Raw genomic sequence first — 14,455 nt, 5'->3', positions numbered from 1 at the left:
TGCAGCTGTTCTAGGTGACTTTTAACTGAACAGTCTGTATAATTAAGTCTGAGATTCATATTGTGTCTATAATATCTTTTTGTTTCAATACTTTTTATAGGAAGACAGGATACTAGCCCAAAGAAGGATCTTATCTCTCAGTTCTGTATCCATGGTCAAGTTGAAATGAATTTTCCAGGTTCCGTGTATCATATGTGTATTGTGGTTTTTTAAATTAAAGAATCCTTATCTTTCCTTTATCACAAAAACTTAAATTAGTAACCATTTTAAGAAAATTTGTTTATTTTTTGCCATTCAGTCTGTTTGGACAATCAAAGTGAACTAGTCAGGTTCACTTTCCAGGTGCCAGTTTTTATAGGGCTCAGACTTGAAGAACAGATGAATGGCTTTCAATCACTTTAGCTTATCAGGGCTTTTTATTCATGTTAACATTCCTGAAGATGCAGAATAGTACATTCAAAGGTTTTCTAGCTGACAATTTTGTAGACTGGTGTTAAGCTAACACAATTAAGAAACATCATTTTTGCCCATCAAGACATGGCCTGAACGGAACACTCTTATTCTGTTTACGTTGTAGACACTGCTGGAAAATACTTAAGTAAAACCAAAACCTGTCTGTTAGTTTTCTTTTTAAATTGAATATTTCCACTAATATTGCTTAAAACTATATTTTGGCCGTAATCTACTTTTCAGCATCTCTTAAAGTTCATTATACTAACTTAGAGTATGAGACAATCAGAATGAAGCTAAATACAGACAAGAAAAATTACAGTGAAAGTAAGCTGAAGTAACTATTTAAAAGGCTGAGTAATAGAAATTGAAGAAGACTATTCATTTATTTAGAATAGAGTAACTGTTTTATCATGTAGATTTCAAATAGAATACTTCAGCAAACATTTTGAAAATAATTGAGCAGTTGTCTAAACAGTCAAATAATGGTCTCTTGAATTAATGTAACCTTTTATTTTGTTTCATCTTATTTAGACTGTAGCATCTTTCAGGGACACTAATTTCTTCTTTGTGTAAACACCTTGCACATGTGGTGCTGCATAAACAACTGAATGTTGATTTACACTTATGACGGTGCAGAAGAATAGTACACACAAACACCACTACTAGTACCATCCTATTCATAATCTTGTTTCCCTAATTACTTTGTCTTGATGCTTTCTCAAGTTCAGAGAGACACTTTTTAGACATCCTTTTTTAAAATGTGGCCTTATTGCTTATAATTAAAGCAGTGTGTCAGTTGAAGCAGACATCTCCTAAGTCAGATTTCAGTAAACTTTTCTTTAAAAAAGAGAAATCTTCCAGTTTCTTAACCCATACTGATCAGTAGTTCCTGACTGTACGACAGGACAGTGGATGAGAGGCTGCAATATTGCTGTAATTGAGGTGTTTGCTGAAATATGTATTTAGAGCAGAAATGTCGTTTTTTAGGGAACCTAGAAACAAGAGCAAAGCTGAGGTCTAACTACGATAGAGGATGGACACCAAAGAAGCTGTGTTGGGGACAAAAACAAAGCAAAATAAGGTAGAGCAAAAGTAGAGGCCAAGCATTGGACATGGGAAGGGATGGAGTGTGGGTGGGGGTTGTATACTGAATGGGGGAACAGTCAGGGGATATAAAGAGGAAAAAGTGGTGGAAGCTTTTAACAGTGAATGGCAAATGGATACTTCTTTTTTTAAACCAGACTATTCTAACTTTAATTATGCAGGTGAAATGGTTTGGAGGAGTAGGGATTCGTTCACCTATGAATTCTGTGTGAATTTTTCCATTTTTGATCGTTGCCTAAGCTCTACCAGTTTTACAGATATAAGCTAATTGCTGACTGCAGGTTATAGCAAATACAGATGCCAGCTGTTTTTAATTAAACTTCTTTTCAATTTTGGATATCTCCTACTGTCATAAGGGGATTCTTCAATTGAACCATTCTGTTGGCAAACTGCATTCAATGGAACTAGCTCTGTTCACTTTCATCCTTCATTTCCATTCTGTGATCAGAAATTATGTTTTTGTTCATAGCAACATGAACCGTGAAGACCGGAATGTGCTGCGTATGAAAGAAAGGGAAAGGCGAAATCAAGAAATTCAACAGGGCGAAGAAGTCTTTCCACCTAACTCTCCTCTCTTTGCTGAACCATATAAAGTTGTGAGTTTATGCTATTATAAAAATGCAGTTCTTTGTGGCAAAAGCCATATTTTCAATTATTTGGTTTCTAGTCTTTTTTACGTGAATTTTTCTAGTGCCCAGTTCTTGTGACAGTGATAAGAAGCAGAGCTTGAAAGTGACGATGGATGGTTACTAGGTAGCAGGACTAATAGATGCTCAAAATATCACTCAAGAATAAAGACACTGCTTTAATTGAAAGGATGTGCTGAAAGGAATAATGAAACTTCAGCTAACTTTTCAGTTTTCTTCTGAATTTGTTCCAGCCACCCAAAACATTTCAAGTGTTGGTCAGATCTGTTATGGTGGCTAGCTTTTTTTTTAAGCATACTAACATTCATCTACAGTACTCTAGCTACAGGTAAACCCAGGAATAGGATGTTTGACTAGCAGGTTGGTTTTAAATGCAAAACTGCTTAATAGCCTGGGGTTCTTACAGTTTAATATAGCCAGGTTCCTTAAAATTCATTGACTATTGTGAGCCTAATTCAGGGTTTGGTGTAACCAGGTTTCTTTTCTTTACGAACTTTTTAAAGTCCCTACCCATGACTTTAAACCCCCACTAGATTCTCTCCTAAGGATCTATTTAGGCCACACTCAATACCTATAGACTAACACTATTTATGTGCTGGAGGCAGAAACTAATATTGGGAGGGTAAGATGATGACATCCATGATTTTAATTCTTTATTATTCAAGAACCTTTTTTAAAAAAAAAAAAAAAAAGTCAATTTACTCTCCTCTGGTAGAGTGAGGAAATGAGACTTGGGGCTTGTCTGTATTAGAAAGTTTTGCTGCTTTAATTTCACTGTTATAGTTGAAGTGGTTAAGCCTCCTAGTACGGACATAGTTATGCTGGCAGATAAGTGCTTATTCCACTTTGGTAAGCAGAATTGGTATAACTGCACATGTTAGGGGTTGGACAAGAAGAACTGTATCAGTAAAAACAAAAATCACACCCTTAACTGACATAGTTCTACCAGTATAACTTTTTTAGGGCAGACCGCCCTGTAAACATCATTTAAGGGCTATTACAGAAATAGCCTCAGTCTGAAAGATTAGTTATGGCATTGCTTTTTTTGAACCCCTGCTATCTAGTCTACTGATGGTATTTGAGGTTCTTAATATCATACTCCTGAGGGCATTCTGTGCCAAAAAATTAAATTCTGCGCACAATATTTTAAAATTTTGCAGATTTTATTTGTCAATAAATAAAGGCAGAGGCTCCAGCATGGCAGTGGGGAGCATCACTCTGGGAGATCACGCTGCAGCCTTCCCACCCGGGAACACAGACTCAGCAGTGAGGCTGCACCTGACCCAGACAAGCAGAAGGCCTGGGCCTGCCCCAGAAAATCCCTGGGGCCCTACCCCTCTGCATAAGGTGCACCAGGTGTGGGGCAGGCTGGCTCAATCAGACAGGATCCAATTGTGGAGGGGCTCTGTCGGGGAGATCCAGGTGTGGAGTGAGAGGATTCTGTGTGGGACAATCTGGGTGCAGGCAACTCAGTGAAGGGCCTAGGTGTGGGGGGATCTGGATGCACAGAGGCTTGTTTGGGGGCAGAGGGGCGGTTTCCAGGTATAGGGGCAATGGAACTCTGCAGGAACTTCTAGGTGAAAGTGTTTGGGGCTCAGTGGAGCAATCTGGGTGTGGGTGTCTCAGCAGGGGGGTCAGGATGCTGGGGGAGTGGGGATTGGTGGGGTAGGGGTTTGGGTGCAGCTAATTGAGGGTCAGTGGCATGTTGATCTGGATGTGGGGACTCAGGATGGTGGTGGGGGTTTAAGTGCAGGGTGTTCAGTGGGGGTGGTCTGGGTGCAGGGGTGGGGGTTGGAGGCAGGGGGTGAGGTTCAATGTGGTGGGGTTTGGGTATGAAAGGATAGGGGGGTTCTGGGGTGAGGCTTGGGTGGGGGTGTCCGGATATGGGAGGTCCGGATGCATGGGGTTAGGTGGATGGGGGAGCAGCTCCCCATACAGTGACCCCTTCCCTTGCAGCTGAGGAGTGATGGGGGCAGGAAGCAGGGGAGAATGCTGAGCTTCCTGCAGCTGGGGGTCACAGCCCCAGCCACAGCCACTCCTTGCAGCGGAAGAGAGTGTCCCGTCCTCTTCTGTCTCCAGCCCAGCCAATCAGCTGAGGGTAGGAGCCACTGGCTGCAGTGATTTACCTCTCCACTGCCTGCTCCGGGTGCCTGAAATGAGGTACCTGTGCAGTTAGGGAGTGGTGCACGACTGCTCTTGCAGCTTCCCTTTGCTTCCCTGTCAGAAAGTCATTTTTCTGCAGGTAAGCAAAGAAATCTGCAGGGGACATGAATTCTGCACACATGCAGTGACGCAGAATTCCCGCAGGAGTAATATCACTGGTACAATTGTTCATCGTCAACCTAAAGCTATACTGTATAGAACTCATGTCTTTGATAAACACAGCCCAACTTTGGCCCAGATTCTAGAGAGAATTCTATTGGAAAGATACTTAAATAAAATGTCCACTGCTGTGTTCATAAATGAATACTGCAAAATTGTGCTAGAGCATGAATGGAATTGACTAGAAACAGACTACAAACAAAAGTGATGTAAGTGGTTCATTTTCCTTGTCCAAGCTGAGAAGTGCATAAGTAAGAACTGCATAAATAATTACTAGATTCTTTTCTTAAAAGTGCCAGTGCCATTTTTGTGTGGCCAGTAATACTTCCCCACAACTCTCTTCTAGAAGAGTTTTGTGATCCTAGCTCAGGGCTTTGAACAAAAGATGCTTTTTGAACAGAAGAACCTACCTAGTTCATATGACTAAAGGAAAAATTGTTTATTACCATAGAATTATAGCAGAATTTAAAAGGAACTGTGGCATTAAGGCTCTTTAAACCTTTCCATTACATTTTTCTTTCTAACTGTTGGCTTCTTACTTCCTTAAACTACTTTGGACCATTTCCCCACAAACTATCAAAATAAGCATGCATGGGCCTCTACAGGATGGCCTAGTTGATTTCTCTTCCCCCCCCCCCCCCTTTTCCTGCTGTGCCAGTAAGGCTGTCTGTTAATTTCTAGTCAATCCTCTGCTGAAAGAATGGTGGCTATGATGTGAGATTTAAAGCCAGGGACTATATGGAAAGTTCTTGGCTAAGTGAGGGATTTGAAGGACTGTTTGGAAGGGGGCATTGAATATAGAAAATGGCATATAGTAGCCCATCTTGTCTGTCTGGCAGTTGAACAGTCGTTATTTAAAACAGCTGAACTGGCCTAATGGATAAGGTTGGTTTTGTTTGTGCCAACCTCTAATTGTTCCCAACGCATTAGGCTCTCTGGCCAGTCAGTTGTCTGGTCTACTTTTGATAGATAGATCTTGGTTTGGGTGGAAGATTCTGCCATTACAATATTTACATTTTTTTCCCCCTGCACTCAGTCCATGATATTTCATAAACTAATATCTGTAAACTAGCTACCATTTTTTGGTAATAGGAAGCTGCATTTAATGTTAAACTTGATCAGGCTTTATGGATATGCTATTAGTTATATTAGCCCACTGAAGGCTGCTCCTTAGTGGTGCACAGCCAAATGGTCTTTTACTATGTGGGTTTTTCAGCCTTTAAGAATAAAATATGTATAGTTTGAAGACACCTGGGGGAGAGTAAAGATAAAATAATTTTAAGAGGATGAGTGAAATCTTAAAAATAAGATTACTAGCTTTAGAAATCAGAAGGGAATAATAACTACATAGTTCTTTGTATATTAGGAGAATAACTTAGTACTTCTACAGAAATTTTCATTGGGATTCTCAGTCACCAATAGGAGCTGAGTGCCTAACTCTGTTTGACAACACTGAAAAATCTCAGCCTCTTTCTGCTCTGAACTGGTATGCAGAGTTCATTTATTACTACTTATGTATTAAATTTAATAAATTATTTATTTAAATTTAAAGGGATTAAAATATTGAACAGAGGGCGAAACTGGGACGCTAAACAAAATAGTCTTGGATGCTAACTAAGTTCTTAATTCTGAAGTTTGGGTTTGCATCCGATGAAGTGAGCTGTAGCTCACTAAAGCTTATGCTCAAATAAATTGGTTAGTCTCTAAGGTGCCACAGGTACTCCTTTTCTTTTTACTCTAGTTTTGTGTCAAGTCAGCTTACTTAAGCCAAGTTGTATATATCTTAGATTTAGGAATCTCATTTTAAAAATACTTCTTAAATATATTTTTAATCTTCTATTTCTGTTATACTTTGCACAGACCAGCAAAGAAGATCAACTGTCTAACCGTATTCAGAGCATGCTTGGAAATTATGATGAAATGAAGGATCTTATAGGAGACAGATCTCTACAAAAGCTTGTTGGTATTCCCAAACCAACAGTACCATCAACGCCTGATGAAAAATCAAACCAAAGTTTCTTTGGTGAACAGAGACACAGTACCAGCTCTCATCAGAGCAGCAAATGGACTCCTGTAGGACCAGCACCTAGCACTTCCTCCCAATCGCAGAAACGGTCCTCAGGTTTACAAACGGGACATAGCAGTCAGCGGAGTGGTGGCAATAACACTAGCGGCAGTGGCCAGAGGCATGACCGTGACTCATATGGTGGTAGTAGCAGCAGCCGCAAAAAAAGCCAGCACGGATCAGAACACTCCAAATCCCGTTCTTCCAGCCCTGGAAAACCACCTGCTGTTTCTTCATTGAGCTCCAGCCATTCCAGGTCTCATGGAAGTGATCATCATAGCAAGGAACATCAGCGTTCAAAATCTCCACGGGATCCTGATGCCAACTGGGACTCACCTTCCCGTGTACCTTCATTTTCAAGTGGACAGCACTCTAACCAGTCTTTTCCTCCTTCACTAATGTCCAAGTCCAATTCAATGTTGCAGAAGCCCACTGCCTATGTAAGGCCCATGGATGGACAGGAGTCTATGGAACCAAAGTTGTCCTCTGAACACTACAGTAGTCAGACTCATAGCAACAGCATGAGTGAGCTGAAGTCTAGCAGCAAAGCACATCTAACCAAGCTTAAAATACCTTCTCAACCACTAGATGTAAGTTGGTACTGAGTTTGGGGTTTTATTTTTTTTCAGCATTCATGGCTGGGATTTTCAGAGGTGCCTAAGGGAGTTGGGTGCCTAACTTCTATAGCAGGGGCAGGCAAACTTTTTTGCCCGAGGGCCACATCGGTGTGCAAAACTGTATGGAGGGATGGGTTGGGAAGGCTGTGCCTCCCCAAACAGCCTGGCCCCGACCCCTATCCAATCCCTCCCACTTTCCGCCCCCTGACTGCCCCTCTCAGAACTTCTGACCCATCCAACCCCTCGCTCCTTGTCCCCTGACTGCCCCCTCCCAGGACCCCCTGCCCCGGGACTCCCCCATCGACCCCCCCTTCTGCTCCCTGTCCCCTGGCTGCCCCCCAGAACCCACTGCTCCTTATTAAACCTCCTTGCTCCCTTACCCTGCTGCTCAGAGTGGCAGGAGCTTGCTGCCCGCGCTGCCTGGCAGGAGCAGTAGGCCAGAGTACTGGCAGTGCGGTGGCATGGCTGCGGCAGATGGGGGACAGCGGGGGAGGGGCCGGGGGCTAGCCTCTCCGACTGGGAGCTCAAGGGCCCGGCAGGACGGTACTGCGGGCCATAGTTTGTCCACCTCTGTGTTCTATGCGCGCCATTTAAAATCCCAGCGTATATGACTACCATTAACTTACTATAAAAATACAGGACTTCTCATTGGAAAGTGAAGCAACTTTGTAGTTTGTCAGTGGGAAGTCACACATTTTTCTTTTGTATTTTAAGGAGAATTTTGTTTATTTCCTTCTATATCCCCAATGTGCATGTCATGGTTTTTACATAATTGCATACCATATTGGAGCTTTTATGGTCTCCTGTTCTTTCTGATGAGTCATATGTAATGGATTTTACTCTTGGTTATGTTAGATTGTGGCATAAACCAAATTCTCTTTTGAACTGTAGTAATTGTTGTGCATAATTTACCTACAGTTTTTTAAAAACAATTTAATAGGTTTCAGAATGTAAGCAATATTTTTTTTGTATAGGGCATATTTAACTTGTTTTAGTGGTTTAGCTACTCTTGGAGTGTTGAGTATAGGTTGCTTGCAACTGCACAGCCATATTGGGGATCAATACAGTTTAAAATTATTTTAATAAGATGCTATTGCATCTGCTCTTAGCTACTTGAATAGCAATAGCTGGGAGTCTTTTAGATATCCCAAATAAATGGCTAAATACAATATAGAAAAATATTGGCCATGGTTAAAAATCATGCATAAGGAAAGATATCTATGCCAAGTATTCACAAATGTGTGAGTAATTTATATTTTACACTAAGACAAGCAGTATTGCAGCTCTCTCCCCCTCTACATGTATTAGGACAGAGGTACAGGGAATTATTAAAGTACAAAAACTGTAAGTAGACCATATTATGCTCTAATTAATAATGCAGCTAATGAGAGAACAGATCTAAAGTCATGTTATTGGTTACCATTATGTTTTTTCAATCACTTGGGTTCACATAGTGGCCAGTGACTTACTTGCCTCATGAACTTATAGTTTAAAAAATAAATGAAGCCAAACTTTCAGATGTTTGTACGACACTGGCTTGTTAAAATCCTGGTAATATTTAAGGGAGGGATACAGGAAAGGGATTAGAATAACATGATTTTTATGATATCTCTGTGTATCATTGCTAAATGTGACTGCTTTGTGCTTTAGGAAATCTAGGATTTCTGCAATTTTGGAGATATCTGATCCTAAAACTATTGCTGGTTCTTTAGTCTAGCAGTGCTACTTCTCTCACTGATTCTGGATGAATATCATCAGGACTTGGGCCACAAACAAGTATAACTTTAAATTCTGTGTGTTAAGGGGTGGGGCGGAGGGAGAAGTCTTGAGGTATAAATGTAATAGTTAATCCTGAACTTTGATTTATAGGCATCAGCATCTGGTGACGTGACCTGTGTGGATGAAATTCTAAAAGTAAGTTGTCTATTCTTCCTGTTCTTGACTTTATTCATTAAATAAACAAACACTGCTAAAGGCGGAAAATGGAGTACTTGCCTGCGCACGAAAGAGAATCAGCAGTGTTCCAAGAACGCCACTTACATTACCTGACTTCCTAAAAATCATCAGTGAGAAAAGTACTTGGATTCCAGTTTCTGCTGCAACTGCTGTTGTGCCCTTCAGTTTCCTAGATCTTCTTACTAAGTATTGATACAAATTGATGTCCCTGTTTTAAACTTGCTGGTAAAGTTTTGGAAGAACAAAAAGCAGCTTATCAGTTCTATGTATTTTCTTTATTGAATGTATTTTAGTGTCCATTTTCATGGACAAACATTCTTTTTAAAGAATTTTCAGATTTCTCTGCAAAAGTGTGCATTATATAGGCAGAGAATGGAACTGCATACTCAAAATGCTGTCAAATGGATATAGTAAACCAAAAAAAACAAATTAGTCTCTAATATTAAATCTTAGGTTTTACATCTAATGGTTTAGGTAAAAATATTTCTCACAGAAGTGTGTATAGCTTTTTAAAGGTGACATTTGTTAACCTTAACATATAATGGCTTTGCTGTTTGGTTTGGTTACAGGAGATGACCCACTCTTGGCCTCCCCCTCTGACTGCTATTCATACACCATGCAAAACCGAACCTTCAAAATTTCCTTTTCCAACTAAGGTTAGTGAATGACAAACCTAACTTTATATTTATTTAGTAGTTAAATATTGAGTGACATTAAAAGGAGTTTCTCTAGTTTTAAAGATCAAGACTTGCACTGCAGGATTTTAAAGCTCTTAAGTTCAACTGTGCATTGTCATTTGCGGTTTGTTTGAAATAGGTACTAACCATTTGTCTGAAAATCCATCTTGGCTTTGCAACAGTGCCCATGATAGCCCTGTAAAGAGCACAAATCTGTTTTTCCCCATCTGCATTCACTCAACTGCTGTACCTTCCTGAAAGGAACAAAATTGGGAAGTAGTATCTGGCTGCTGTGGCTTCAGTCCCATTGAGAACAATGGGAAATGACAGCCATTTTGAAACAGAGCAGTTTTTCATTGATTTTTCTGTAAATAATGCTATTTTCCATCAGCAGGGGCTGAAGAAGAAACTTTGTTACGAAGAGCTTTGTTGTCATGACCATTAATCTTAAAAGGTTCTTTTCAAAAAGTACTCATTGCAGCAGATCGGCTCAGTAGGGAAGGAAGGAAGGGAAAACTGGTGTGTGCGCACGCTCATGAGAATGTGGATAGGATCCAAGAGGGAGAAGGGAAACTGCGCAGTACACTCTGGTTGCTTTGTACTGGTCTGTAGTGGGGTATGTACTGGTAGATCTGGCCTTGAAAGTTTAAAAAAACCTTTTTTAAAATTGATAGTACGTATCTTCATATCATTGGAAATATCACACAGTAACATTCTCTTTTAGTATTTATGTATAACATTTTAAATTAAAAACAAAAGAAAATATAATTTCCAGATAAAAACTACATTAACTTGTCGTAAGGCTGAATACATGTCAGTAACTTAAAAGCATCTAGGGATCCTGTAATTATCTCCAAAGTCAAACATCACAAATGCAGGGAATGTGAAGGTATGGTTAAGCTTATAAGAAATTTGGACATATAAAGTATGGAAATGCACAGTTAAGCACTTAAAAAAGCCAACTGAATAGAGTTAAGGTTGTTCTATCCCCTCCCCTCATGGTATCATTAATGTCTTTAAAAATCAGTATTTATAGTTCTAGAGTCAATGTATGTTTGTTAGCCCGGTGTCACTTTCCAGAACAAGGCATCACTAGAAGAAGACAGTGCAGCTCTTACATCCCTGTATCTTACATCTATCCCTCATTTCTTGTGTGTGATCAACAGTGAAAGAACATTGCAATATCATTCTGCTCCAGAGTTAACACACCCTTAAAATGGATTGGGGCAATCTGCTCTTCCCTTGGCACTGTTTCAGTATTTACAGGCTCAGCAAATGTTACTTCATAAATAACCTTTATAATGTTAACTGAATAATCTTCAAAGTCTTGAGGGCTAGACTTATTTTTTTGTAATGAAAGCTGAGATTTTGGAGCATTGCGGGCAGACTCCAGAAGAAAGTAAGACCCCACTGAATGACCCAATTCGATCCCTGATAGAGAATAGTTGAGTTATAAGTATATTTCACTTGAAATTTATTTTTGTCAATTGTTTTTTATGTTCATCTATTTCATTCTTAACATCTTGTATCACTTGCTTTTTTTTGTGGGGAATGGGCACTGTCTTCTTATGTAATCTCCAAGATTAATGTAGCTGCCTTGAGCTGTGGTGAAAATTACTAATATATTTCTCTAAAATGCTCTGGCCAGGTCTCATGACTACCAATGGACATCACCTCCACACCCCTGCTGTCAATACATACCCACAAACAGAGTCCAATCCTCCCTGTAGAGAACAGAATGGGGGACCTGCACAGGTCTCCCAAACCTAGGGCCAGCCCTGTACCTGTCTTTCTCCTTTGTACTGTATGTTCTTGTTTGCTGCTATCCAGTGAGCTGATAATTTACAAAGTATTCTACAACAATTCCTAGTTTTACTTCATGATGCAAATCCAGAAATGAGTCTCATCATTTCATTATTTGTTCCCTTTTGGTACTTATATGATCTTGTCAGTGTAATGACAGATCTAAAAAGCTTGCACACATTTCATCCAAGCTTAATTTGCTGAGTAATACAAAATTGGCAACCCAGTAGTAATACACTAAGTTAAGTTTCATAATATTCAAAACTAGTATGTAATAACCCCAACATACTTGAAGAAATCTGTTTCTTTACAGAATGTTTTTTCTCTACCTTGCTAACATGTGCCTATTTGTTATTGTAGGGTTGTTTATTAATTGTTTGGCTTGTGGGCCTTTGACTTGACTTTCCTCCCAAGCATATATATTGAATCATTTGTATGGGGTGGGGGAAAGAAGCTATATTAGATTACTTGGCCTTGCTGACGTATAAGAACAAAAAGTCAGGTCACATTTTTGGACCTTTATCAACCTGGATTGTGTTTCTTAAACCAGCTTGCAAAAAATTCCATTTATGGCTTCTCCATGTCTTCTGACTTTTAGCCAACTTTTTTCATTCTATGACTATGCATCTTAGATGTGGAACTCTGTTAAATACTCTCTGCAGATCCAAAGTCTATAATTTCCTCTGCCATGTTGTACCCCCTGTCATTCTTGGCAGGAATATCTTTTAAGAATTCCAGCAAGTTAGTGATCCATGGGTTTGTTTAGCCTGAAACCATAATGGAATGCAGAAAAAAAAAAACAGAACAGCAGTTTACTTTAATCAAGCTGTACTGTCCTAAGAGGACTTGATCTCTTCAGAAACTGTACTTCCTTCACATTAATATGCTGCTAGGTTTCACAGCATTCTATTTGTGTGCTAACACTTGGTGTGTCTCGCATGCCAAACTACAAACTTAGGCACTTTTCTGTGGACTAATATGTCAACTTAGATTGTTAGGGGAAGGACTGTCTTTTTTTATGTGAATTGTGCCTAGAATGGTGGTCCCAGATTCCTGATTGGGCCTATTGGTATTACCTTAACATATTTTAATAATGGTAAAGCAGGTCCTAAGCCAGAACAAAGCTGCATGAAATTGGCTTCCTCACAGGATTACCGTGTAGATCTTTTTCGTAACAAATCTGGATAAAATTTTTGATGGAGCTTAGGACTCTAAATACTTAAGTCACTTTTGAAAATTGTACACTCTGTCATTTGGTTTGAGCCATGGTCTGAGGCCTGAGGTTACTGCTCCATCCTCAGGTAGATTTCCTGCAGATGACTGTCAGACTCCAAAGCCAGAATATTGGTATTATATATAAAATGTCTGTCTGTATGTGTGTGCATAGATAGACACGTACCATGCAAACATCTTAAAAGCCAAGGATTTTTTGTACAGGTGAAAGTTGCTCAATTATGAGGTCTGAGACTGAAGTCTGCTCTCCACAAAGCAAATAGTACGGCAGCATTGTAAACTTCTGCCCTGGAGTACCTCAGATGTGACCTAGAGGAGGGATGGCTAAGGAAGGGAACGGGAGTTTTGTTTCCAAGTTTATTCGGTCACTGACCTCTGAGTATCAGCAATGGCATTGATTAGGGTTAATTGTGTTGCTGTTAAGTTAGTAATATGGAAAGTGGAATTGAGACCGTGGTCTCATTTCAAATAGAACCCAACGGCCATCAAATGGCAACCACTTTTAGTCACTGCTACCTGGACTAGAGCCAAGTTGGCAACTTACCTCAGTCCTGCATTACCATTCTGCCCATATTATATCCAGTCTTCCCTCTCTCTGCTTTTTATGTCTAAGTGCAGTTTGCTTCCTGCTTAAATCTCTTCATTGCCTGTCCTGACCAGTCTGTCTGCTGTTACTCCCATTAGATTAATATGGTCTCCTTCCTCTCCATTGTTTCTCAATTGTCCCTTCCTAAGTAGTCCCCTAGGGGAGATGATACTGCTGGAAATAACTTTGTAGCTGTAAGCTTGTGCTTTTGCTTGTCTGAGTTTCTTAAAGTGAAATGTGTTCAAAACCAAAATAGATTATTGGAAAATGGATTTAAAACCAAATATATCTTAATCAAAGTGCACCCCCAGGGTATGCTATGGTGTGACTTAAAAATATTTAAGTGACACAAATGGATAATTGCACAGACATTCTTTTATAGCATTCACAATGTGTACATTAGAAGAAACAGATGTAAACTGCTTTTTGTATGCCCACCCCAGGATGGTAGTTATCTACAAGTGTTATTGAAATTAGGCAGCGTAATAATTTTCCTACTATCCTGGCTTCCATTTTGAATGATAGCCTACCACTTTTGCCTGCTGGCTACTTTTGGCCATGGAGGCAAAAAGAAACCAAATAGCAGATAATCATTCTGACATTCAGTATGTCAGTGTGAAATATAAAAATCCGTCATTGCTTTAACCTTTTGCATGTTTCCAAAGTTTATCTGGTAGTTATCTGTTGAAGCTGGGAAGATGTCACAAGGCTTCATTTTGAGATAATTTAAATTTTTACTCTTTTCTTTGATTAAAGAAGCAATTTTTAAAATAGAACATATAAAACAAGCTATCTTTAGGAAGAGGGAAGTCTTTAGCAGAACACAGTGAGCTTTATATCCTGCAGTGAAGAACTCCGAAGAAATAAAACTCTCCTTTATGTATTGCTGCTTCAACAACTTACTCATCTACAATAAAAATTTGAGAAGTTTTTAAAGGTTTTTAAGAACATCTAAACATGTTGTGTAAAGGTCTTGTTTGCTCAAAATGTTT

The 14,455-nt window shown here is 39.6% G+C and overlaps 1 protein-coding gene across 7 annotated transcripts in view; it reads left to right on the top strand.

Moving 5' to 3' along the window:
* The window catches only part of AFF4 (ALF transcription elongation factor 4), a 74,284-nt gene that overhangs the window by 26,551 nt on the left and 33,278 nt on the right, over window positions 1-14,455 (top strand). For 2 of the 7 annotated variants that reach the window (XM_073355680.1, XM_073355679.1), the window contains 5 exons: window positions 1,441-1,534; window positions 2,027-2,153; window positions 6,387-7,181; window positions 9,078-9,122; window positions 9,734-9,820. In XM_073355680.1, coding sequence (XP_073211781.1) covers window positions 2,031-2,153; window positions 6,387-7,181; window positions 9,078-9,122; window positions 9,734-9,820 — 1,050 coding nt within the window. In that variant the 5' untranslated portion in view covers window positions 1,441-1,534; window positions 2,027-2,030. Of the gene's footprint in view, window positions 1-100; window positions 197-1,440; window positions 1,535-2,026; window positions 2,154-6,386; window positions 7,182-9,077; window positions 9,123-9,733; window positions 9,821-14,455 lie in introns of all 7 variants that reach the window. The other 5 variants (XM_073355678.1, XM_073355681.1, XM_073355677.1 and 2 more) reach the window with 5 other exon arrangements.

This window comes from Lepidochelys kempii, chromosome 8 (genome assembly GCF_965140265.1).
Source record: "Lepidochelys kempii isolate rLepKem1 chromosome 8, rLepKem1.hap2, whole genome shotgun sequence".
Lineage (NCBI taxonomy): Eukaryota > Metazoa > Chordata > Testudines > Cheloniidae > Lepidochelys > Lepidochelys kempii.
Note: the sequence above shows the minus strand (reverse complement) of the source record. Positions and strands in the feature narration are given on the sequence as shown.